The sequence below is a fragment of the Rattus norvegicus genome, chromosome 12 (assembly GCF_021556685.1).
Source record: "Rattus norvegicus strain SHRSP/BbbUtx chromosome 12, alternate assembly SHRSP_T2T, whole genome shotgun sequence".
Lineage (NCBI taxonomy): Eukaryota > Metazoa > Chordata > Mammalia > Rodentia > Muridae > Rattus > Rattus norvegicus.
Genome location: NC_141545.1, coordinates 47,951,294 through 47,978,603, shown reverse-complemented (window position 1 = coordinate 47,978,603; position 27,310 = coordinate 47,951,294). Strand labels below are relative to the sequence as shown.

Below are 27,310 nucleotides of genomic sequence, written 5' to 3'. Positions count from 1 at the left end.
CTCTGAAAAGGGTGGAATGTCCTCCTTGCTGGTGGACCTGTCTGTGTGACCTCAGGTGCCGTCTACACCAGCGAGCACTGAGGGCCCACACTGGTGGGCCCTCCCCTCATTTCGCTCCTTCCCCTCATTTCTAGGTCCCTAGTTAGGGAGTGGAAATAATTTTGATTTGCAAATCCATGTTAGGCTCAAAGTTTCTTTTTGGCAAGGACTATTTCTGGGTTTTGTAGTTCTTTTCCTCTCTATTCCGTCTCAGAGTGCTTCATGGGGATCCAAAGGCTGGTGCTGGTCCAAGGAGGGCGTGCAGGGCAGATGAGCAACAGGGGACTCTGCTACAGTGCAGGAGTGAGGGAGGCTTCCGGTCTCCATGCTATCAAGGACTTGGCACATGACTCTGAATAAGTGATTTGTTTAATTTTGGCGTCAGAGAAGCAGATGAAAGTGGCCTGTACCTCTCTGCTGTTCATCAGCAGCCTTAGACATTTCTCTCCATGCCGAAACCTGCTGTGAGGCTTTAGGACCGGCATCATTTTCTCTGCCACTCCCCACTTCACTCTGAGAACTGGGGTCTATGCTCGTTGGCCAAGTCCCCAACAACAGAAGTACAGCCCAGACCTATTTTCTAGTCAGTGTTTGTTGGGGGCCTACAATATGAAAAATTATTAGTCGAAGGAACAAAAATCACCAAGGGGGGGGAACCTGCTAAATGACCCTGAAAGAAGAAAACTGAGAGCTGAGCTAACAGAGGCAGTGACAGTGATGTTTGTCACTGGACTCCAGACTCAGAAGCTGCTTCCTTTTATTGTTTGAGACAGTTGCAATACAGCCTGACCTGGTCGGGAACTTGCTACATAGCCTAGGCTAACTCTGAAATCAAATTCTGTCTTATTTGGCCTCACAAGTGCTAGTATCATGGGCATAGCCTACCACGCTTGGCTTCAGTTAAAATGTCAGCCCACATCAGAACCTCTGAGCAGCTTTCCTCCGAACCCAGTGGGGCCTCTGTGGCCCGGTCTTTGGGTAGGGACTCACCTGGCATTCAAGTGTTGCCTGCCCAACCAATTACAAATGATACCAACACAAACCACTGTACTCTCTCCACCCACCCAGAGGGAAATAATGCTCTCCCTATGCTGCAGAACCAGCCCAGCCCAGCCCAGCACCTTGGGGACAGATGCTGCCCCGTATTTCTGGGGAGATCGGAGATTACTTTTCTGTTTTGGAGGTTATTTCTTCCAAGTCTGAGCTTGGATTTTTTCAGCTGGAGTCTAGTGGCAGTTTCCAAACAAGGGCAAAAATGATTAAGAAGCAGTGTGTCTCAGGCAGGTTAAAAAATATCAGTTAGGTTCATGAAGGGTTGGCCTGTGCCCTTTCTGGCAACAGGCAGACGATGAGTATGCCTGCTGGGCTCCTGGGAAGGCTCTTGGTTTCTGCTTTGTGCCAGCCAACTAAACTTACCCTGTGCACAGCACAGCAGGACACTGGGAGCGGAGAACAGGGCTCCATGGGCTCCCTTTGAAATCTTCTGGTGGCAGACTTCACAAATGCTAGCTAGCTACTAGGACAGGAGACTCTGAGTGCTCCCACATTAACTGCCCAGAAAGAACTGTGTGACATAGGGACCAGTGGCTCAGAGCACACAGAAGGGGTGATTGGAGAACACTTAATTACCCAGGTACAGCCATGCTAGAGTCTCCTCGGAGGTATAAGACCCATGTGGAGATCTCAGGGTCACTTAGTTGGCCACCAGCAGTGGTGCTGGCCATGGCTAAGCACTCACCCACCCCCAGCCTGGTCTGGCCCTAGCTCTATGCAGTAGCATCTCAGTCCAGTACCTGCAGGTCTTTGTCATGGCCCTGCCTTTCTAGGATCAGCACCCGGTCCTGTAGCTCCTCCACAGTCCCTTGAAGCAGGTCATTCTCCTCTAGGGTGGCACTGAGCCGATGCTCCAGCTCCCGTTTTCGGTCCGACAGCATCTTGATCTGAAAAGACGGAGAACCACAGGGAGGTGTAGCGTTCTATCTGGCTAAGCGTAGGAGGAGGGGCTAGTCCCAAATATGATGCTATGTGTCTTGGGTATTGTGCCCAGGGACTTGGGGCTCATCTTGGAGGACAGAGCTGTACAATCCTGGGCTGAAGAGAAAGGCCCTCCCCTTTAGAAAGCTGTCTGGGAAGGGGTAGGAGTTAGCCCAGGGGAAGCCAGAATGTGGGCTGCCAGGCAGAGGGAGGATAGTCAGTGCTCCGTAAATTCCAGAGATAAGTCAGAGAAGGCCCCACCTTGCCTGACCTCAGCCCTGCCTGGCAGAACAGCACCTGATCTGCCTACACCTCAAGTCACAAGCACCAGGAAGTTCCCTCAGAGTTGTTGTGTTCTGGCAAACAGGCTCTTGGCCTTCTCTGCCCACTGCCAGTTCCCCTGAGCTACCATCCCAGTTCAGACCCTGGTCCCTGGCTTATGAGGTACCAGAAGGGCACAGAAGGTAGAGTCTACATCAGCCCAGGCCCTGGAAAGAGCTGACGGAGGCCTCACGGTTTATCTGAACTTGGAATCTGTGAGAAGCAGCACCGGTCTCCCTTATGAGAAATGCTGAAGTTTCGCACATTGCGGTCAGTGTCAAGACACATGCATCTCTTGTAAGCTCTCTTCAGTGTCAGGGAGAAAGCTAAGGAAAGAGATGCCTAGACTCTTCTGGTTTCCAGGTTTGCAGTGAGGAAGCTCAGGCAATACTCAAGAACAGAAATGCCTTATCCAGGGCACCACCATGCCTCGGGGCTCCAGAAAGCTTTCCCAGGTAGCCCTGGCTTTGGGGGAAGGAAAGGCCTCTAGAGTCCCGAGGTCCTCAGCCACCTGCTTCTCCCATGTTAGTTCCTACCACAGTGATCTCTCATCCACCTGCATGCTCGTGACTCCCCCCCTGCCATGCTCAGGACGTTCTCCTTCTCTGTGGTCTAACCTGAGGTCTTACGGCTCTCCCTTGTCTAAGTTCTGGGGACCGACCTCAGCACTTTTCTAGGGGACATTTAAAAAATGTCTGACTTGTTGTCTTCTGGGCTCTGCCTTTCCTTCCCCTCGGCCTCTTGGCTCCTCCCATTCTGCATCAGAGTTGTGCTCTGTGCACAGATCCTCCCTGGCCACCAATCAATCAGATAGGACGTTGTCCTGGGAAGTGAGGTCTATGGCCTTTGTCCAGAGAGATCGGGTGTCTGTCCAAACAAAGAAATATTGTCTCTCAAGTGTGCACCTGGGTAAGAGACCAAAAGGAGCAAGCCCCCGTGGTGAATGGGTCTACTATTCCTCTCACTGACGTAGACTGACTGACCCATGCAAGGGAATTTTCACTCGAGCTCATTTTCACGTAAGGGCCCTCTGACCTTTCAATTCTCCTTCCCGGGGATCATCTTTGTTTCCCAGATATGATTCTGATATGTAAGTGGCCTTTAAGATACACTTATGCGGGGGTTGGGGATTTAGCTCAGTGGTAGAGCACTTGCCTAGCAAGCTCAAGGCCCTGGGTTCGGTCCCCAGCTCCGGGGGAAAAAAAAAAGATACACTTATGCTTCCAGGTTTTATGAAGTTACTTATTTGAAAGGAATTATCTCACAGTTTAGCCTTTCAAACAGCAGTGTCACTAGATGAGGCCAGGGTTTGGCATTAGTGTGCCAACTTCCTCACTTGACCAATCCCTATGTACCCTAGAACTTGTGACCAAATCTGGCAGTAAGCATTCCTGGGAAGCCTGTCCCTGTGAGGCCAGAGAAAGTGGACAGATGGAGCTGAGAGGAAGGCAGGCAGCTTGAAGGAGTGAGCGCCTGGCAGGGCAGTAGAATGGCAAGTCATGCACACAAATGGTCACAGACAGGCATGCCGAACCCCGCTGGAGCGATCTCTACTTACTTCCAGAACCTGCTGCTCAATATCGGTAGGAATTCCAAGGGAAAGGAGGAAAGGGGGGGATAGGAGGCAGAAAAGAGAAGATATTGACAGACTTTAGGAAAAACATCCTCAGGTCACTTATGACTCAGGGAAGGTTTCTCTGGGCTGAGCACAAGGGCTGATCCCTTAACTACAGAACAGGGGCTCCTGCCGCCTGGCTCTGCACTGTTTCTCAGAGTCTGACTAGCCAAAGGGATGAAGGTCCCTACAGGATCAGGTGGGAGTCTGTCCTGGGAAGAGCCCCCTTTCAGCTGCTCCGACTCTTGCTCTGTGTGCAGACCCCATGCTGCTCACAGGACACTCCCCAAGCACCACATTCTTCTTTCCCTGATCTGGCCGGTAGCACAGACCTGAACGTGTTACATGACCACCACGTTTCAGGTATCATACAAAGTGTTCTCATCGTTAACTCTTCAACAGAATCTGCTGTTCTCTTCTGTAAAACCCAAGTTTCTGTCCTACGCTGGAGGACTCTCGGTGCGTTAGTGCTGAGAGTTCTTTGTATGACACCTGACACATGGTGATGCACTGAGCTAGACCTAAGAGCAATGAAGAAGGGGGACAATGTTCTCCCCCAGTTTTTGTGGGGGGACAGCAAGGCTGTTTCTTGTAGCAACTGTTCATTAAAAAGTGGGTCATTCAGGATTTCTGTTCCCCCAGCTGTAATTCTCAACAGCCTTATTTTTCCAGACAACAGGCTACCCACAGGAGCAAGTGTCCCCACTTCAGTTCACAGGAACGTCTCTGGATGTTTCGGTACGTCTTATAGAGAGCAGGGGGTTTATTCCCAAGCTCAGAGGACTCTTTATCCAAAGACCCAGTACACAGTTTCCAGTGTGGCCACGCAGAAGCCTCACTCACCTCGGCCTGAAGGCTCTCTAGCCGGATGATATGCTGGTTGGTGGATGAATTTTTCTCCCGAAAGTCTTCTTTGAGAGCATGGACCTGCATGGATAGCTGTCTTTCAACTTCAGATGCCTGCCAGAGACAAGCTGATTTCAGAATGGATCAAAGGGAGATTCTCAAGGGTCTCTTTGCACATATGTCTCACAGAACTTTTGGGTAAGTGTTGGTTTCCACTACCACAGTAAATGACTGCCTCGGTCTGAGGCTACTTCACTGACCAGAGGAATCAGGTCCAGAGACAAGCAGCCCTCAATGCTGGCTATCATCAGCGTCACTCTGTCTTCAGAAGCTCAGCAAGTGTCTTCTAAAGCAAGAGTCTTGATATGCTATAACACTAAAAATGGCTGTACTACCTTCTGCCTTGGCTTCTGGTTGTTTCAAGGTTTATTGTGTAGCCCAGGCTGGATTGAACTTGCAGCAATCCTCCTGCCTCAGTCCTAAGAGCTAGGATTGCAGGTAAGAGATCCTGTCCTCAGCCCCTTTAGGGATTCTCCATTACTCCCTTCCACCTCCTCAGCCATCACTAAAGACATCACTTATCGTCGTCTGTTCTCTATCACTTCTCCTCCACATGGATGCTGTTGGAGTTCCTCATCGTGTATGGTATGGCTCTGAACATTAATTCTTAAGGATAGATTTGCCATTTCCAGTTTTCCTACTCTATTCTCTCGTGCTACAAAAGGCGATCTGGAACAGTCTACTTGGTCATGCGTGAACCTCTCTCGAGGGCCTGATGCCACCATGGGAAGCCCAACATGCTGCCCTGTACAGAGGAGAGCCATGAAGCGAAGCAAGAACACTCTGTGATCTCTCTGAGGCCAACATAGCTGAGGAACGCTCCAGGGAGAGATCAGAGAAGGTGGGATGATAATGTCGTGGTGTCTGGCAAGTTGCTCAGTGAGGTGCTCTCCGTAAAGGGTCTGTCTTCAACAGCTCTTTTTACCTCTGAGAAGAGAGTAATCAGTTGTCTATCTTTGTCTCTGCTTTCGTTCCATAAATTCAACATATACTGCCTCACTGGACTAGAGAACCACATATCAACCCATTTCTGCTAGAAGAAGACAGTTCTTAAGAAAAATCGGGTTATATGGCTAGGCTGACCTCATCTTAACAATTCTCCTGCCTTAGCTTCTTGAGTGCTAGGATTAAAGGTGTGTGTCATATTGCCAGACTCTATATTTTTATCTTTTAAATAATAAATCATAAAACACAAAGCAGGATAAATCCAAACCAAACTACTTCTCTTGTATAAGTCAAGCTTAGTTTCAGTTACTGCTAGCTTATTTTAGATTTCTCAATCACCATCAAACATGTGTTCGTCACTCTTACCTAAAAGCCACAATAGTGACCTTTACCAAGTGCTTATTCTAGGTAGAAGCTGTGGCGACACTTCCTGTGCTATCTCGGGGAGTGCTCCACACTTCCTGTGCTGTCTCGGGGAGTGCTCCACACTTCCTGTGCTGTCTCGGGGAGTGCTCCACACTTCCTGTGCTGTCTCGGGGAGTGCTCCACACTTCTGTGCTGTCTCGGGGAGTGCTCCACACTTCCTGTGCTATCTCGGGGAGTGCTCCACACTTCCTGTGCTATCTCGGGGAGTGCTCCACACTTCCTGTGCTGTCTCGGGGAGTGCTCTATTTTCTGAGACAGCACAGGGAATAAGTCCTGGCTTCCCTTAGAGCCGGGCTGCAATCCTGCCTCCAACAGTTTGAAAGAGCTTTTCCCCCGCTTCCACTGATTACAGGAGCAAGCCATTTTTAAATGCTAAGAGGTTTTATTTAGCACACTTGAAATTTCTTACAATGGAATGGAAGGCCCATCATTAAAACTCTCTCACATATTACAGTTTGACTGCTTGCTGTGAAGTCACTAAACTTGGGGGTTTGAAACATTCAGATTTAAAAATATACTGTTTAAAGAATATACAATACTGGGTTCTTCGTGTAACTTCTGTGCGTGTTTATCATGTGCTTTATACACATCCACACCCAGGTCCTTCCCTTGGTCCCTTCACCAAGTCGTTCTCTCTTTTTCCTGCCACATGTGCACACATATTTAAATCCAGGTTCTGTTTATCAGAGAGCATGCCTTCCTCTTTTCTCTTCTTCCGTCAAACACAGATAGATCTGTAAAGCCCTGGGTAAGTAACTCAAGGATGATTCTGTCATCTCTTTGACACAACTCACAAAACCAAAGAGAAGCCCATCTACACATCCAGTCCAGCTGGCCTAGGAAAGCTCCTGGGGTAACTTCCTCCAATGTGAGTGCCCTAGAAAAGGAATTCAGGCTCCCTTCACCATGGGTTACCTTGGTGGATGCTGGCCTTAGTAGAAAGCACCATAGCTGTGGAACAATCTAGCCTCCCTATTACGATCTAGTTTAGACCGTTAGATCTGACTAAAGGATTAGTATTAGCTATTTCTGCACATATGTAATCACCTCTTAAGTGAGTATACACACATATACTCCTCTCTAAGGCTCCAAATGTTTTCTGATCAAAGTATCAGGAAGCATCATAAAAGCCTTAGGGACATAATGAGCTGTGACATCTCCGAGCCAGGGACGATAGGTTGTCTAAAGAGAGCCACCTGGCTCTCAGATGACAGAAGGTGACATGGAAAAAGTAAAGGGTAAACAGCTTTTCTTTTTCCATACGCTGTCTATCAACTAAATGACTCGTTTAATCTCCATGTTTCTTTTCTAAATTATAAACATATTCAACATTGATCCCAGAACTCAAGAGGCTGAAACAGGAGGATTATCTCCAGTTTGAAGCCAGACTAGGTTATATGGTGAGATCTTGTCTCAAAAACAAACAAGACAGACCCGAATTAGAAAGCTATTCTTTGGGGTTGGGGATTTATCTCAATGGTAGAGCGCTTGCCTAGCAAGAGCAAGGCCCTGGATTCGGTCTCCCGCTCCGAAAAAAAGAAAGAAAGAAAAAAAAAGAAAAGAAAAAAGAAAAAAAAACCAAGAAAGCTATTCTTCTACACAAAGGGGCAGTTCTGGAGGGACATCTATTCCTCTATCTGTAACTCAGGACACAGGGCAGTAGTAAGAGGCCTTCCAAAGATCAGCTCTCTTCATAATTATTCTATGCAGGTTTTTGTTGTTTTGTATTTTTAGACGAGGCTTGCTGCTATGTGTTCCTAGCTGGTATGAAACTAGCTATGTAGACCAGACTGGCCTTAAACTCAGAAATATACCCTCCTCTGCCTTCTAAGAGACCAAAGGCATTTATCACCACAACCTGCCACCCACCTTTTTAAACAAAACAAAGCCCCAGGCACTCAGAACATCATGTATGCTATTGAAGCCTACCATACACTGAGGGGTTTGGAATGAGAAGGGCTCCACAGGGTCATATATTTTAACGTTTGGTCTCCACTTGGTGGAACTGACAAAGGAAGTGGAAAAGAAAGGTTATTAGGCTACAGAGGAAGTGGACCTCTTTGGAGCAACTCCAATCTGCATTGTAAACCTCGAGACTCTGCTTTATACTGTTTAGAAGTAGTGCCTTGGGGTGATTTCAATCTCCAACTGTCCAGTTCAGTGTGTCAGCATAGAAACGAGTCAGCAGTGGTGGCATGACCTAGCAGACACAGCCAGGCCTCCGCCAATGGGCAGGAGTCAGCAGGAGGGACCAGGACCAGCAGGGAGGCCAGGAGAAGTTCTCCAAGTGTCTCTCAATGAAGTGAAGATCAGCAAAGCCAGAGACTCGAGGCCAATGAAGTGTTGCAAAGCTGGCTATGCAAGTGCAGTCACTGTCTGTTGGGTCCTGTCTATACTCCTTCCCACCATCACGGACGGTCCTCCCAAGGGGCTTGCCTCAGCAAAACTCCACGAGAGGCGTCTGTATCAGCTGATATATCCAGAAACTTCCACTTCACTCTGTCAATCGGCCTGAGTCTGTGGAAGTGGCAAGAAGCCTCCAGAAGTGGCTTGGTGCATTTCTTTCTTTTCTTTTTCTTTCTTTTTTTTTTAAAAAGATTTATTCATTCATTATATATAAGTACACTGTAGCTGTCCTCAGATACACCAGAAGAGGGCATCGGATCTCTTTACAGATGGTTGTGAGCCACCATGTGGTTGCTGGGAATTGAACTCAGGACCTCTGGAAGAGCAGTCAGTGCTCTTAACCCCTGAGCCATCTCTCCAGCCCCCGGTGCATTTCTTTCTATGAAGTCATGACCAGTAAAGAATGGCAAGGCGGACCAGTACCATCCAGTGTCGACTGCCATGTGTTGGGTTATATTTATATTCCTTAACATTAATCACACATCCTGTCACGTGTTTACTTCTGCAAAACATCCTCTCACTGTGTCTGCTTCAGAAAACACTCTTCCACCTGTGTGCCCCAGCAAACCATCATTTGACATAAATGACTTTCCAAAGAAACCACAAGTTTCCACTTTAGAACTCTGGTAAGGATGCGTGGGTGGCCTTGCTGGAGGTGTGTCTTGAGGGCTGGGAAGGTTTGAAGTTTTAAAGTCCCTCACCAGGTCAGACCCCCTCTCTCTGCCTTGGCTTGTGGGTCAGATGTACGCTCTCAGCAACTTCTCCAGTGCTAAGCCTGCCTGCTGCCATGTTCCCTTGCTGTGAACTCCAGCTTTCTGGAACTGTGAGTCCCATGTTAAATGCCTTAAAAAAAAAATAGTTGTCTTGTGTTCTTTGAGATCAGAACCAGATCACTTTCTCCACTCTTAGTGTATTAGATTTGTTAGAGTAACAAGACAAGAAGAATAATATACATCAAATATGAAAAAAGGTCAGTTTACTCCTACTTTTAGAAGACATATTTTTATACACAGAAAAAGCTCAAGATTTCACCAAAATACGGTTAGAATTATTAAATTCAGTAAGATTGTAGGATACAAAATCAATATATAAAAATTGACAGGTTTTAATAAAACACTAATGAAATTTCTGAGAAAGAAATTAAGAAAGCAATCCTGCTCGCAACATAATGAAATAAAAGGCTAGGGCTAGAGAGATGGCTCAGTGGTTAAGAGCACTGACTACTGTTCCAGAGGTCCTGAGTTCAATTCCCAGCAACCACATGGTGGCTCACAACCATCTGTAATGGGATCTGATGCCCTCTGATGGTGTGTCTGAAGACAGCTACAGTGTACTCACATAAATAAAATAAATAAATCTTAAAAATAAAAAAAAAGAAATAAAAGGCCAAGGAATAAATTTAAGCAGTGAAGTAAATGATCTCCAAAATGAAAGTTAGAAAATACTGTGTACTCACATATACATAAAATAAATAAATCTTTAAAAAAAAAAGAAAATACTGATAAAAAAACTAAAGATACATGTGCACATACACACACACAAACCAAGAATGGCTAGACTGGAGGGATATTGTTAAGATGCTGATACTATTCAAAGTGATCTACAGATTCAATATAATTCCTACCAAAATACCATGGCATTTTTCATAGGAAAAAAACACCCCTAAAACTTGTATGTTATCCAGAAAGATTCGTGGAGCCAGCAAACCAGGGAGGCAGATTACAAAGCCGGAGACAATATAGTGTTTAACTTCAAGATATACCCAGAAGGCATGGTACTGACATAAGAAAAATTATATGGACCAAAGAGAAAATAATATAGAGCCCGAGTCTTTTTTTTCCGGAGCTGGGGACCGAACCCAGGGTCTAGCAAGCGCTCTACCACTGAGCTAAATCCCCAACCCAAGCCCGAGTCTTTGACAAAGACAAAAACAATACACATTGGAGGATACAAACTGGACAGATGTATGCAGAACACAGAAGCTCGATCTTTATCTCCCACACACATAAAAACCAATTTAAACAGATCAAAGGTTTAAATGTAAAATCCCAAAGTTAAAACAATTCAAGTTCTTAGTCTGCAAAGATTCCCCCCCCCCCCCCCCCGGAGCTGGGGACCGAACCCAGGGCCTTGCGCATGCTAGGCAAGCGCTCTACCACTGAGCTAAATCCCCAACCCAAGATTTTTTCTTTTAATCTTCAAAGCACAGGCAATAAAAACAAAATAAAATTAAAAAATGGGCCAGGCAGTGGTGGCACAAACCTTTTAATCCCAACACACAGGAGGCAGGCACTCAGAGCTCTGAGTTCAAGGCCAGTCTGGTCTACAGAGTGAGTTTCAGGACAGCCAGGGCTCCAGAGAGAAACCCTGTCTTGAGAGAGAAAAAAATAAAGAAAAAGAAAAAAAAAAAAGCCAACCCAATAATCAGAGAGAGGTGGGGGGGGGGGAAGAAGGAGGAGGGGGAGGAGGGGGAAGAGGAAGAAGAAGAGAAGGAGGAGGAGGAGGACGGAATCATATCAACCAAAGCAAGCTTTCATATGACAAAGGAGACAAGAGTAGAAAGACAGTCTACAGAATGGGAATAAAGGTCCGTAAACTATTAATCTGAGAAGAGATTAAAGTTCAGAATATATAAGAATTCAGGGGCTGGGGATTTAGCTCAGTGGTAGAGCGCTTACCTAGGAAGCGCAAGGCCCTGGGTTCGGTCCCCAGCTCCGAAAAAAAAAGAACCAAAAAAAAAAAAAAAAAAAAAAGAATTCAAACAACACAGCATAAATAATCTGATTTTAAAAATGGCAACTGACAAATCTCAGTATACGGAATAGAAATGTCAAATAAGCGCATACAAACGGTCAGCGTCACTAATTATACTAGAAGCATGGAAATCAAAACCCTGAGGTAATCACACACCGTGGTTGGAATGGTTATCAAAGACAAAAAGGAATACTCCGTATGTACCCCTAACATCTCCATACACACAGGTCCAGCTCTGGCCCACAGCTTCACCTGGCCTAGCTTCAGCCGCACAGCTCCTGCTCTAGCCTAATCCAAGGCTGTCTAGTCTCAGACACAACCCAAGGAAGGCGTCCGCTCCCGGGCTATGTCACAGAACTAAAACAGTGTGAAAGTCCAGGTCAGCACGCCTCTCGTCCCACTCACTGGGCCTACAGAATGTTTTCTAATGAAACGTTTCAACTACCTCGATGAATCCGAACGCCGAGATGAAAATAATTATAACCTCCATCGAAGAACTCCAAGAATTCAGAAAGACACGAGACCTCACTGAGCCTCAAGGAGACAGCAAATACCTGAGTGGTGTCTAAGACAATTCCAACACAGCCAAATGAAGCGATGGAGACAGCAGGCTTTGAAAACTGATCTCAGTGAAGAAAGAGGGATACTGGAGAGAACTGAAGCTGAACTGAACTGAAAACTCAACCAGCCAACTAGAAAACCCAGTGGAAGCCATACAGTAGAAAGGATCAAGGAGAAGACGGAGTATGAGAATGTGAGGGTGGGACAGGAGGAATGAGACCTCACAAGCAGAGACTGGGGAGACTTAGAGCACAGCGGTGACTGCAGGGAACCAATCTTCTCAGTGTAGGCCCTGGCGAGGAAGAAGAATCCCAGGTTAATAGTGTGGACCAGATCTTCAACAAGATCATGCAAGAAAACGTCATCAAAGTAAGGAGAAACACACCCATACGAGAACACAGAAGACCAATGGACAAGGCTAGAAAAGAAACTCCACACAGCATATCGCCGTTAAAACACTAAGCATCAGGGCAGAGCAGAGGTATTAAAGGCTATAAGTCATACGAAGAGAAACCCACTGAGTAATGATGCTGATTTCTAAATGGAGACTTTAAAAGCCACTAGAGCCTGGAGCTTCAGACTCTAGGAGACCACTACCCTAGACTAGTACCCAGCACTACCTGCCGTAATCAAAGGACAAAGAAAACCTTTCCAGTGTCCAAACAAGCTAAGAGAATTCACATCCAGCAGACTAACACCACACAAAGTACTGGAAGAAGTAAATATTTTAGACTGAAGAGAGGAAATACAGCCAAGAGACTATAGAAAGAAAAAAGGAAACTATAATTTCTGAAACATAAAAGGAACTAAAAACAAAACAAAACAAAGAACCAACAACAAAAGCCCCCAACAAGATGACTGCAATCAACAGCTTTCAATTATAACAATAAATATGAGTAGCATCACTTCTCTAATCAAAAGACAATGGCTGAATGAATTAATCCTCTGCCCAGTGTCTACAGGACACACAGCTTTAAAGATAAGCACCACTCCAAAGTGACGGGATGGGAGAGCATTCACTCAGATGGGATCTGAAGCGGGCAGGCGTCTGTCCTTCTATGTGACACAACAGACCTCAAGTTAAGCTCATCACAAGAGAAAAACTTCTTTCTAACCAAGAACACATCCATGGTAGTCTGGATGAGAATGGTTTCTACAGGCTCCTGTTTTGAGTACCTGGTCTCCAGCTGGACCATTTGAAAGGATTAGGAAGTCACTGGGGCAGGCTTTAAGGTTTCACAAGGTTCATATCACCTCAGTATGCCTGGTGCCTCCAGCTTCAGTTGGAGGTTGCGAGCTCATAGATATTCCTGCCGCCATGTCTTCACTCCGCCATGATGAACCCTAACGCTCTGAAACCACATGCCCAATCAAATGCTTTCGTTACATTACCTTGATCACGGGATTTTATCTCACCAATAAGAAAGTAACTAATAAGGGTTGGGGATTTGGTTCAGTGGTAGAGCGCTTGCCTAGCAAACGCAAGGCCCTGGGTTCGGTCCCCAGCTCCGGGAAAAAGAAAGTAACTAATACAACATTACAAACAAATGCTGATGTGCCCAAATTCATAAAAGTACACTACCAGAATTAAGGACACAGATTAGCATCAATCCATAAATAGTAGATGATTTCAGTATTACACTTTCTCCAAAAGATAGGTCGGTCATCTGAACAAAAACTAAAAGAGAAATATCAGAATTAAGTGATATTATACATTGAATGGACTTAATAGGTATCCACAGAGTATCCCAAAAACCAAAGGCCATATACTCCATCAGCATACAAGAATGCTTCTTTAGAATAACAAAACCATCTTCAAGCCAGGGGTGTGTGTGTGTGTGTGTGTGTGTGTGTGTGTGTGTGTGTGTGTGAATTCATTCCTGTGAATTCAAATACAGTCTGGTCTATATACTGACTTCCAGGACAGCTTCAGCTATGTAGATAGACTATGTCAAAAATATCTAACAATTATGCAACAAAATATAAGACAGACAGAAAAAAAGCCCTCTCATAAGTGCACAAAGCTATGAAGAAATCAAGGAAGAAAATACTCTCAAACTAAATGAAAATGACAACACACACATCAAGCCTCTGGGACACATCAAACGCAATCCTCTGAGGAAACTTACAGCTCTAAGTGCCTATGCTAAAAAATTAGAAAGAACACACATAAATGACTTAACAATAAAACTCAAGAATCTGGAAAAAGCAACAAAATAACCCAAAATCCAGTGGATAGCAAGAAATAACAAAAAAACAGAGCAGAAATTAAGAACTAGAACCCAGAAACAATACAAAGACTCAATGACCCTGAGATCCGGTGTTCTGAGGATATAAAATAAGATTGACAGCCTGTGGGCCTCACCAAGGTAAGAATGAGATTGCCCCCCCCATCAGAAATATTAAAGCAGACACTAAGAAATCTGGATTATAAGGAAATATTTTACAAACATGTACTCCAAAGCTGGGTATAGTAAGTAGCACACACCTTTAAACCCAGCACTAGAGAGGCAGTCAGATATCTTTGAGTTTGAGGCCAGCCTGGTTTCCACAGCGACTTCTAGGCTAATCAGGGATACACAATGAGACTGTTTCAAAAACAAAACTATAGGGGCTGGGGAGATGGCTCAGTGGTTAAGAGCACTGACTGCTCTTCCCGGGTCCTGATTTCAATTCCCAGCAACCACATGGTGGCTCACAACCATTTGTAATGAGATCCAAGGCCCTCTTCTGCTGTGTCTGAAGAGAGTGACAGTGCAATCATGTACATAAAATAAATAAATCTTAAAATGAAAACAAAAGCAAAACCAAAAACATGTATTCCACTAAGTTGGAAAATCCAAAAGAAATAAACTAATTTCTAGACTTATCCAAACCACTAAAGTCAAACCAAGAGGAGAGCAGCAATCTAGGTGGACGAGTAACAAGTGGGGAGATTCAAACAGTAATTAAAATGTCTTCCAACTCCAGCAAGCCCAGGCCCACATGATATGCACCAGAACTCTACAGACTTTCCAACCTGGTGGTATCCCACCAAAGAGAAACAGAGGGGCCTTCCAAACTCCTTCAACGCCAGTACTGAACTAACTCTAAAGTAATTAATGGCCAATATGCCTGGTGAACATACAAAGAAATCCTCAATAAAATGCTTGTAAATCAATATAGACATAATAAAAAGGTTTATCTACCATGATCAAGTCGACTTTATCCCAGAAACGCAAGGATAGTTGAACATGTTGACCAATAGGTCAACAAATGTAATAACTTAAAAAACAACAACAACCAAACAGGACTTCAAGACTAAAATCACATGATCAACAGAGGCTGAAAAAGCCTTTAGCAACTGCAAGTGTCTTCATGATCAAAGAAGGAGCAGCCTGACTAGCACAGGCTACACCGGAACCTCAGCACCACACCTGCAATGGAGAAAGCCTGGCAAGGAGCCCAGCAGACCCAGAGTGAGGAGGAGCTGTCACCACCCTCCCCCCTTCCAATACAGCGCTCAAAGCATTAACTGGAGCAAGAAGGCAGGAGAAGGAAGGCGGAGAAAGTCCAACAGGAAAAGAAATCAAAGCACCCCTGTCTGCAGATGGTACCTTACATGAGAGATCCCCATCTCCATCAGAAAGCCCACAGAAATGATCATGGTGGGATAGAGAATCAACTGGCAATAACCAGCTTTTCTATAAACAGACAACAGACACTCTAAGGAAGCGCTCGTGCTCACACTGCCATTCACGACATCCTAGAAGAAAGTACAGCACTTAGGAAATCTGAGCAAGGGTGAAGGCACTCTACCATGAAGACTTTGTATGTCTGAACACTGCAATGGATACTTGAAAATGGAAAGACCTCCCATGCTCATGGATCAGTAGACCATTGTAAAGTGATCATTCTACCAAAAGCTAGTTACACACTCAAACCAATCCCATCAGAACCTGGATCTCATTATTCCCAGAAATAGAAGAGGTTGTCCTATAAATTCATCTGGATCCACACGAGATCCTGGATAGCCAGAGCAATCCTGAGTAAAAACCACAGCACTAGAGTAATTAGCATTGCAGATATGAGGATATGTTACAGAGCCACAGTTAACAAGCAGAATATTACTGTCACAGAAACCAGACTGCGGACCAACGGGACAAAACAGAACCCACGCATGAGCACACAGACTATAGGTATTGCATACTTGACAAAGATCCGAAGCATACACTAGAGAACACAGCATCTTCAACACACAGTGCTAGGAAAGTGACCCACACGGAGAAAAATGAGATCAAACCCGTACCTATCACCTTAGACAAGAATCAACTCGAAATGGATCACAGTGCAACCTCAATGTGGAGCCTGAAACGCTCAAACTGCACAACACACAGGCAGCATCCTCCGGCTCCGGCTCCACGGCAGACAGCCGCAACAGCCGAGCGTTCACATCTCAAAAGCAGTGGGAATGGTGTGAGTCTTTTGAAACCACAAAGCCTGCCCACAACTGACACACCGTGCACAACAAGACCACACCTCTTATCCTGTCCCAACAGGTCCAAGTAAGGAGCAAGTATTCAAGCAAGAGCCTCTGGAGCCACACATGTCCCTAGTGATACAATAGTGGCACTAGACCTCAGCGGTAACCAGTACCTACCTAACTGGACCTAAGCTCTGCTCAACAGGAAGGATCTCATTCCCAGCTCTGGACACCTCATCAACTACCCAGGCATAGGGAGGTCCTGGATCGTAGAGGAGAACCAGCATAATTCCTAACTACGCTCTAAATACTCATCCCTACATCCATAGGTAAGTACAGTTCTAATCCCTCAGCAAACAAAACAAAACACCACAAACCGACAGACTGGCAGAGAACAACTAATCACGGGTGCCAAGCCCCGCTGGCTATATGTACAGGACGACCTGACGCCCAAGACTCAGGGCACATTTCTGAAGAGTAGCTGCAGGATTACTCAGAGCCAGAGGACCAGGAAGTCTGCTGTGGAACTGCGCCTTCTAGAAATGACAGGGAAGCTGCTCTTATCCTGCAACAGTACGGTCATCTACACATGACCTAACAGGGCATCATCACCAGATGTGCTAGTGTGGGAAGGGGATCTCACGAGACTCCACCCACCCTGGATAAAGAAGGAAAGGCAACTGAGGACAGCTGGGAACAGGAAGATCAGTCGTCTCAGGGGCTGAGCCCCTTTTGTTTATCCAACACCAAGTGGTCAGGCCTGTAACCCTCTCCACACCAGCAACAGTCGACAGACTCAGCGGTTGTACCTGTGTGCGTGTGCTCATGGGTATGTAGTGGTGACAGAAAGGCGGCTTTGATTCTGAGAGGTAGTCAGTCAGGGAGACCTGGGAGGAGCTGGAGCAAAGGGGAAGAATGAACTGATGTAAACAGATTTCAATTACAAAATTTTAAAAAAATATTTAAAGGACAAAAGAGACCTGTTAATACCAGCACTTGGGCGGATCCAGAGTTCGAGGTCATCCTGGTGTCTACATATCAAGTTTCAGGCCAGCCTGAGGCTACATAGTGAGATCTTATCTCAGAAACCAAAAGAAAAAAAAAAAAAAAAAGAAAACCATACTAACAAAGACATACAGAGAGAATGCTCACCTGCTGCTTAGAAGCAGAGCTGCTCCCAACAGCTGAGAGATGGATCAACCTCAGCTGACAAGGAAGATGCCTGCCTAGAATGTATATGGGCCCTAGACTTCATTCCCAGTGTATAGCCATCCTACCACGATTGTGTTCAATCTAGTCTAGATTTGATTCCCAGCAAATCAAAACAGCTAAAGACAAAATTAGTATGTATACATAACACAGTATTCAACATACACTAAGATTCTGTCACCAGCAGTAACATAGAGAACTCACACACTGAGGTGGAGGGAGTCGGGAACACAACATTACACTTTGCCTTCGGTGGAAGCTTGAACATTGATCTCCAAGAAGTAGGAGGGGCAGAGTAGGTATTACTGGAGGTTAGCAAGGGTGCGGGGAGGAAGAGAGAGGATGGTAAGTGGATGTGGGATGAAGTTATCTCGGAGAGTAACTCAAGTCCTATGTCATGGTAAGATAAACACTGTTGGCGATAGGTAACTGAATATTTCATCAAAGTTAAAGGAACAGCTTTTGAATGCTCCTGACACAAAGAAACGATTTATGTGGAGACAGATAAACCAGTTATCCCGCTCTCTTCACACATCATATACACATTTATTTTACTTCTTGCAGGTTAGTTTTATTGTGTGTGCATGAGTGTGTGCATGTCACCGTGTGGACATGCACGCAGGCACCCACGGAGCCAGAAGAGGGCCCGGGGCCCCTGGAGCTGCAGTTACTCATGAACCGTCCCGCATGGATGCCAGGAACCAACTCCTGCCTGGTCCCCTATACAAGCATTAGATATTAACTGCTGAGGCATCTCTCTGGCCGGCTATACGCATATTTAAATACCACAGTGTAGGGACTGATGAGATGGCTCAGTGGCTAAGAGCACTGACTATTCTTCCAGAGGTCCTGAGTTCAATTCCCAGCAACCACATGGTGGCTCACAACCATCTGTGATGGGATCTGGCGCCCTCTTCCAGCCTATGGATGTATATGCAGCAGAGCACTCTTACACTAAATAAATTAATGTATATATAATTATATATATTAATATATATACATAAATGAAAGGGTTAAAAAAAAACTAAACACAACCGTGTACTATACAACTATGCCAGCTACTGGTAAACAGCACACAGAACACTTTCTGCAGTGTCTGAGCATTCCCAGAGATCTACACCATTTCTCTTTTGAGCACACACACTCGTTTCCTCCTAAGATATCTGGATCTTCTTTTTCTTTCGGATGACTGTAGTGCCATTTTATTAACAAGGAAAAATAAAATATTTTTACTTTTAAAAATAGGTAAACTCACATGAGGACATCATTTTAGGAGATTAAAAAAACTATGGGTAATGTGGAGAGATGGAGATCAAGAACTATGGTTACAATGAACTGATCACGAGATGTAACGGGCACAGCCAGCACCCGAGAGCTTACAAAGTCTTGTGGAGCGACATTGTTTACTTTAAAAAATCTTTGACTTTGAGCATCCACAAGGTTTCCTTAACTGTGAGTGATGACGTCTTAGGCACAATCCTTGCCCTGAGCAGCTGGGGCTGAACAGCCAATGAAGAGCAAAGGGCACACATCTGTGCCAGCCAGCAGGCGGTCTGAGCACAGGCAGGACCAAGGCAAAGCCTGGTGACTAGCCTACGAGAAAGGACAAACACAGCTGCAAGTCTCTGAATCATTCAACCATCTTAGACCTCCAGTGTCCTCATCTGAACAGTGGTTGATAAACCTGTATGGAAGGCAGCATTCCTACTTTTAAAAAATATGTATGTATGTATGTATGTGTGTGTGTGTGTGTGTGTGTGTGTGTGTATGTATGTATGTATGTATGTATGTATGTATGTATGTATGTATCTGAGTACACAGGCGCTTTCTTCAGATACACCAGAAGAGGGCATCGGATCCCATTACAGATGGTTGTGAGCCACCATGTGGTTGCTGGGAATTGAACTCAGGACCTCTGGAAGAGCAGCCAGTGCTCTTAACCACTGAGCCATCTCTCCAGCCCCAGACAGCTATTATCATTAAGTAAAACTCTGAAATAGAATACTGATATTTCCTATAAAGAACATATATAATTTGAAAAAGTTGAAACCTTGATAGGATCTGATTTAAGCCACTAATTTAAATTTGCACATGTGGAACTCAGGCACCGTGAGAAGAAGACAGCCTTGTGAGGATATGGCATGAGCATGTGTGAGGGTCAGACTAGTAAATCATAAACTCTTCGCTTCCGTGTCAGGTTCTTCCCTTTTTGGGTGGGGGTAAAAACCAACAGCCATGTTCCAGATGACTTTCAGGGCTGGTAAGAATTCCTGCTCTAGAATAAAGGCCAGTGGTCTAGCCTGTGAGCACATGGGAGTTCACAGAAAAGGCCTGATGAAGCCGATGTGGTCCTGTTTAGAAGCAGCACGAGTAAAAGCCACTCTGACATTTAAAAGATGCACACCCTGGAGCAAGAGAAGACGGGTCTAATTGTTTCTTTTGAGCTAGCTTTAGACAGAGAGCACAGTAGTAGTTTTGTTAGGACCACTCTGACTCCCCATCACCAAGGTAACCCCTCAGGATCAGAGACCAGGAGCCACAACAGTACAAGGGTTCACTGAAGAAGGGGGGACAGATGCTACTCTGCTGTCATTTATGGAAGACCATCATTCAATGTCAGGCCTCTACTGCGAGTTTAGATAGATAGATAGATAGATAGATAGATAGATAGATGGATAGATGGATAGATGGATAGATGGATAGATGGATAGATGGATAGATGGATAGATGGATAGATGGATGGATGGATGGATGGATGGATGGATGGACGGATGGACGGATGGACGGATGGATGGATGGATGGATGGATGGATGGATGGATGGACGGATGGACGGATGGACGGATGGACGGACGGACAGACAGACGGATGGACAGACAGACAGGGAGGGAGGGAGGGAGGGAGGGAGGGGCTGGGTGACTCTACTGATGTTTGGTGCCCAGAACCCACACGGTGGCCTATGGCCATCTGTATCTCTGTTTCCAGGGGACCTGACACCCTTTTCTGACCTCCATCGGCACCTGGCACATATGTGGTGTATACACATACATACACACAGGCAAAACATTCGTACAAATAAGTAAACCTTTTTACAGAAGGTTTGAGAGAAAAGATTTCAAGTGTTCTGAGGACTTCATAATAAATAACACAGTCCTCTATGTCAATCTGATGGTCTGGCCTTCATTTGATCCCAACATGGATGAACACTTACTTTATGCTCTCCGCGCAGACAGATAAATTATGCTGAGTCTCATGGGGATAATGTCTTCCAGGCTCAGTGTTTAGAGTGTGACTTTCTCCTTCAACAGTCACTACACCATGCACTCACACTCTGCCAACTCTGCCTGATCCCGGCTGAGCTACCTCCTGAGGCCGTCCAATGACGTGAACTAATGCTGGACGCTGCTGTTGCCATGACGTCCAATCTTCATCTTTATAAAATGCAGGCGAGTCTAACAGCTTACCAGCAAGCGCAGGTCTTACCGAGTAAGCCATGGCAATGTGGCAGAGGGACCAACGGAGGACAGAAGGAACTGCAGCTCTAACTGTCGCAGCCCTGCAGGGAATCTATCCTGGCTCTTCGTCTACCAGTCCTCAATGGTCAGAAAAGAGCAGCCCAAAGCGTCGGAGGTAACGAGGAAAGTCCTCAGAACACAACCTGGTGCCACCTCAGGGCGGGAAAAACAGTGGACTTTGTGGATCGTGAACGGTTTGTGCCTTCAAAGGGAGACGGTATGGGATGTCTGTGAAACTCTTCCAAACCAACAGGAAGGCAGGGAAGGGTACACCACAAGTGAGACCCATGGAGCACACTGTCAATTGGGACAGGAACAGACCAGGGCAGGAGCTCCTCAACAGAAGACAATGATGTCTCAGAGACACCGTTGTGTCTAATACTAGAAAACACAAGTATTTAAATTTTTCTCCTGCAGTCACATAGCTTACGAGGAGACCTAACTAGACCTAAAAATGGCTAAGGAATAAGAATACATTTTTACTTATTCACTTGTACTTGATAGTTTTTAGCCAACAGCACACATGCAGAGACCACGTCTCTAACTCTTCTTCACTTTCTTACTCAAAACAGATTGTGTGAGAGAAAATTTCAACGCCTTAAATGAGTCAGCCCAGCTATGACTGTAGGAAATTGAAATAGGATTAATCTAAGTCCCAGAAATGCCCCTTTAGCAAGGTCCCAGCAGTGTCCCCAGGGTATTAGAGAGCTAATTCCATCTGATTCCAATGACCCGTCACTGGTACAAGGCACTGTTTGTCCTTATAGGCTCGCGCCGACTTTCTCCAGGCTTTGATGTAAACTACCCATGACTAATCCATGGATTTCTGCTTGTGCTTCGGTCTCCCTGTACCCCAACACTGCTTTTGCATGTGGAAACTTTTCATACTTAGAACCCACAAATTCTTTCCCTGTGCCCTCCAAAGAAACCGTCGATTAAAATCCTTTCTTTTATAAGGTCGTTATCATTTAATAGAAGATGAGAGTTGAATTTTGGGGAAGGGGGAAGAATTCACATTGGAACTAGAACTTAGGGTTCTCAAACATGCTGTACCACTAACCCACACTCCCAGAACCCCCCACCCCAATTTTGTGTCAGAATCCTGCTATTCTTCAGGCTTGCCTCAAAAGTCTTGTAGCTCAAGCGTTCTCCTGCCTCGGCCTACAGAGTAGCTGGGGAACGAACATGCACTCACGATTGTGTCGAGCCTGAATTTTTTTTTTTTTTTTTTTTTTTGGAGCCTGCATTAAACAAACCGAAGTGTGGAATAGACTGTCCATTCAGACATGGGTCACACCAGAAGCACAGATCACACTGCTAGTCTCAGTTGAAGGCAACAAACTGGACCCAAGGAAGTGGAGGACAACACAGTTTTGGGAGGTATTTTCCATGTCTGAGCATTGGTCTACCTAACGTTTGTTATTTTATCGAAGGACACCATGTAAGACGTAGAATTCAGGGGTTGGGGATTTAGCTCAGTGGTAGAGTGCTTGCCTAGCAAGCGCAAGGCCCTGGGTTCGGTCCCCAGCTCCGGGGAAAAAAAGAAAAGAAAAAAAAAGTAGAATTCATCCTCTTTTATAAACTGAGGCTAAGGTCCGAGACAATGCGACCACAGGGCGGTGTGGCCTAGGGCACAGACTGTCCTCATATTGACCTCTGGTCAGATTTATGATAAGAACAAACATCAGATTGGTATTTCTTCCTGAAATGCTTTGAGATCTCTTTTGCAACTTATCTCACCTTTGCCTGTCCCTTGAAGTCAGATTCCCTCACCCGGGACTGCCTACTAACACAGCTCTTGACTGTGTCCGGCATGTTTAAAATCCAAACTCCTGACTCTGGGGCCTACACCTGGATATGCTGCCCTCCCTGCCAACCCCGATAAGCCGTGTAAACACACACACAACCCAGCCACTGTACTCAGGAGCTATCCGCCTAGCCTGGGCAGATCCACCACTACACTCGCCTGCTCCCCAGCTATGAGAGCCCCTGTGACTTATGCCTTCTTTACAATCCTGTGACTTTACCCTCCGACATGTGCCTCAGAGGCATGCTGACATTAAAGAACGACACGCTGGTATTTATGCTGCGGTCAGAACAGCGCCTGGCATGTTAGGACCCTGCAAGTATTTATTGAGTGAAATAAGTACCTAGCAGCCTACGCCTCCTCCCTGCACCACTCTCACAGCCTGGTCCCATCCAGCACTGTGTGGACTACTCATCTAGACTGCTAGCTGCAGTCATTTACTGGTCTCCTGGCTTATTCGCCTGGGCCATAGAGCATCTTTCGGTATTCAAGTCAGGTCATGTGACTGCTTCAAGACTCTAGAAGCCTTGGTTTCAGAATAAGTACAACATACTTCTTATAACAATACTTCTGTTTTTCTTCATGAGTGTGTCCTCGGGGGTTAGGAAGCGGCACTGGATCCCCGAGGCTGGGTTATGAGCGGTCTGATGTGGGTATGGAATCCTCTGGAAGAACAGCACATGCTCTTAACCTCTGAGCCATGTCTCCACGCCCTTATAGTATTTTATGACAACTTTCCCATCTCAAGCCACCTTTTAAAAAAGTTATTAAGGGCTGGAAAGATGGCTCAGAGGTTAAGAGCACTGACTGCTCTTCCAAAAGTCCTGAGTTCAAATCCCAGCAACCATATGGTGGCTCACAACCACCTGTAATAAGATGATGCTCTTTCTTGTAGTGTGTCTGAAGACAATTATAATAGATAAATAAATAAATCTTAAAAAAAGTTATTAAATGTTTATTTGTCTCTATGTATGTGTGTGCACACATTCCTGTCTATATGTGGGGGTCAGAGCAGCTGGCAGGGACAGTTTTCTCCATACACCACTCTCACCTGCTGAGCTTTCGTAAGGCCCTCCCACCTTGCTTACCTTTTGTCTTTTCTGTGCCACATTTTCTCAGTTGCTGCCCTCAACACTGTGGCCCTCCTACCACTATCCTGCTTGAAAGATTCTTCTTCTAATATTCACCAGGCCCATTCGTCACTCAGGACTCTCCTAAAATGCTGTCTTACCAGAAAGGCTCCCTATCACTGTTTGAATGTGTGCCCTCTCCCAATTCATACGTTGCAAAAATTAATCTCCAAATTCACACTGATGAAATTTACAAGCCAAGAATTTTTTTTTTTTTTTGGTTCTTTTTTTCGGAGCTGGGGACCGAACCCAGGGCCTTGCGCTTCCTAGGCAAGCGCTCTACCACTGAGCTAAATCCCCAACCCCACAAGCCAAGAATTTGAAAGGTAAAATCGGCTTAGATGAGATCATGATGGTGGCCCTAAGAAGGGACTAGTGGCTTTGTAAGAGAAAGAGACCTTTTCTTCAGGGTATATTTCTGGCGCGTGCACACACATACACACACACACACACACACACACACACACACACACACAAATATCACACACATATTTGCACACGCATACACATAATACACACACATATATATTCACATGTATATATACATAGGCACACATATATATTCACACATACGTATACACACATGCATACATACACATATACATATATATTCACACACACATAAACACAGACACACACACACACTCTCTCTCTCTCTCTCTCTCTCTCTCTCTCTCTCTCTCAGATATCTGTAGCTATGTGGATTTCTGTTTGTTCTTCTGTCTAACTCCTGGTCACTGTGTTTACCCAGGGCCGTGCAGGTTCTACAGCTCCGTGGCCCACGCTGTAAGGGGTACTGAGACTCTAGTGGCTCCTTTACTGCTCAGGGCCGCTTTAGATGTCCTGGGTTTATTTTTCCACATGGAGCTGAGCTTTGTCCTTTCAGGGTATGTGAGGATCTGTGTTGGAATTGTGATAAGGACTGCATGGACTCTGGAGATTACTTCTGGAGGGTTGGCCATTTTCACTGTGTTAATCCTTCCGATCCATGAGCATGGGAGCTCTTCCTCTTCTGAGATCTTCAACAAGTCCTTCAGTTGCTTGGTAAGCATTACCCAAGACATTTTCTATTTCTCGAGGCTACTGTAAAGGAGTTTCCCTGACTTCTTTCTCAGTCTGTTTGCATTTGTATATAGGAGGGCTACTGAGTTGGTTTTTTGTTTTTTAAATTAATCTTACATCCAGCCACTTAGCTGAAAGTGTTATCAGCTATAGGAGTTCCCTGGGGAAAATTCACAGGGTCACTATGTATTCTATCAAATCATCTGCGAACAACGTTACTTTAACTTCACTCTTTCCAATCCAGTTGTCTTACTGCCCCAGCTCCAACTTCAAGCACTATACTGTAGATGGAGACAGTGGACAGCCTTGTGTCCCTGATTTTAGTGGAGCTGCTTTGAGTTTCTCTCCATGTGAGTTGATGTTGGCTGTCGGCTCACAGTAGATTGCCTTCATTATGTTTAGGTATGTGCCTTGTATCCCTGATCTCTCCAGGACTTTTATCATGACGGAGTGCTGGATTTTGCCAAAGGCTTTTTCAGCATCTAATGAGATGATTATGTGAATTCTTTTCTTTCAGTTTGTTTGTATGGTTGGTTGGTTACACTGATGGGTTTTAGTATACTGAACCATTCCTGCATCCCTGGGATGAAGCCTACTTGATCATGGTGGATGATGTTTTTGACATGTTCTTGGATTCAGTTTGCAAGTATTTTATTGAGGATTTTTGATGTTCATAAGGGAAATTGGTTTGCAATTCTTTGTTCAGTCTTTATATGGCTTGGGTATCAGGGTCACTGTGGCCTCACAAAATGAATTGGGCAATGTTCTTTCTAAGTCTATTTTGTGGAATAAGTTTGAGGAGTACTGGCGTTAACTCTTTCCACAAATGGTGCTGGTCAAACTGCAATGTCTGCATGTAAAACAAAGCAAACACACACCCATACTTATCACCCTGCATAAAACTCAAGTTCATGTGGATCAAAGGCCTCAACATAAAACCAGGTACACTGACCCTAACAGAAGAAAACGTGGGCAACGACCGTGCATGAATTGGCACAGGAGAGGACTTTCTGAACCGAATACCAAGGGTGCAGGCACTACGACCAACACGTAATACATGGGACCTCGTGAAACTGAAAAGCTTCTGTGAGTCAACAGGACAGACAGCAGCCTACAGAATGGGATTTACTGTTTAAGACTATTCCACACGTGGAATGTCCACAGCTAGGAATTCAAGAAACCAGTCATCAAAAACAACAAATAATCCAATTTAAATGTACCCCAACTTAAAATGGGGCACAAATCTGCAGAGAACTCTCCAGAGGACTCTCGAATGACTGGCAGATACTTAAATACTCAACACGCCTCGCCATCAGGGAGACACAAACCAAAAGCGCTGGGGCTCCACATGACACCTGTCAAAGTGGGTAGGATCAATAACACAAGTGGATCAATAACACAAGTGGCGGCTCACGCTGGCAAGGATGTGGAGCACTTCCCACGCCACCGTGCTGGGAGTGCTCACTTGTACAGTCACGACGAAAATCAATGGTGATTCCTCATCAAATTGGAAATCTGCCCCAGCTCCCGGCATACACCCGGAGGATGCTCCATGCTCCCACAAGGCTACTTGCTCAAGTACGCTCACTGAAGTTTCGTTTATAATAGCCAGACACTGGAAACCACCTAGCTGTCCCCCAAGCCAAGAAAGTGTGGTGCATTTACACAATGGAGTATTACTCAGCCATTTTAAAAAAATGACACGAAACTGGCAAGCAAAAGGATGCAATTAGAAAAAAATCATCCTGAGTAACCCACACCCAGAAAGACAAATATGGGGTGTGGTGTGTGTGTGTGTGTGTGTGTGTGTGTGTGTGTGTGTGTGTGTGTGTGTGTATTCACTTACACGCAGATATTAGCTGTTAATTAAATTATAATCAACCCACAGACCCAGAGAGGTCAGGTCCAGAGGAAGGCTCGAGGGGTGGATGTGAAGTATTTTTATCTGCCTGGAGTAATTGTCACCGTGGAGGCTCACTACCCCGTCTGCTAACATACACCCAGTCCTGGAAGCCTCCGGCCTCTGGACAATGTACTCAGGCCCAGCGTGTTTTCAGACTCAGACTTGCTGATGAATGAGCTCACCTTTTCTAGCTCTTTCTGAACTCTGGCTGGCTGGTCCTCTCAGTTGTTCTGGTCCGAACTCCTCTCCAAGCTGACTGACTCAATCTGGCTTCTG

At 45.4% G+C, this 27,310-nt stretch overlaps 1 protein-coding gene across 10 annotated transcripts in view; it reads right to left on the bottom strand.

Annotated features, from left to right (window-relative positions):
• The window catches only part of Bicdl1 (BICD family like cargo adaptor 1), an 88,305-nt gene that overhangs the window by 20,365 nt on the left and 40,630 nt on the right, over positions 1-27,310 (bottom strand). For 7 of the 10 annotated variants that reach the window (XR_015634000.1, XR_015633998.1, XR_015633999.1 and 4 more), the window contains 2 exon segments: positions 4,793-4,909; positions 1,833-1,979 (listed from right to left, as the gene is read on the bottom strand). Coding sequence is in view for 6 of the 10 variants with exons in the window: in NM_001191667.3 (NP_001178596.1) it covers positions 1,833-1,979; positions 4,793-4,909 (264 nt within the window). In the remaining 4 variants the exon portion in view is untranslated. 10 annotated transcript variants of the gene reach the window in all.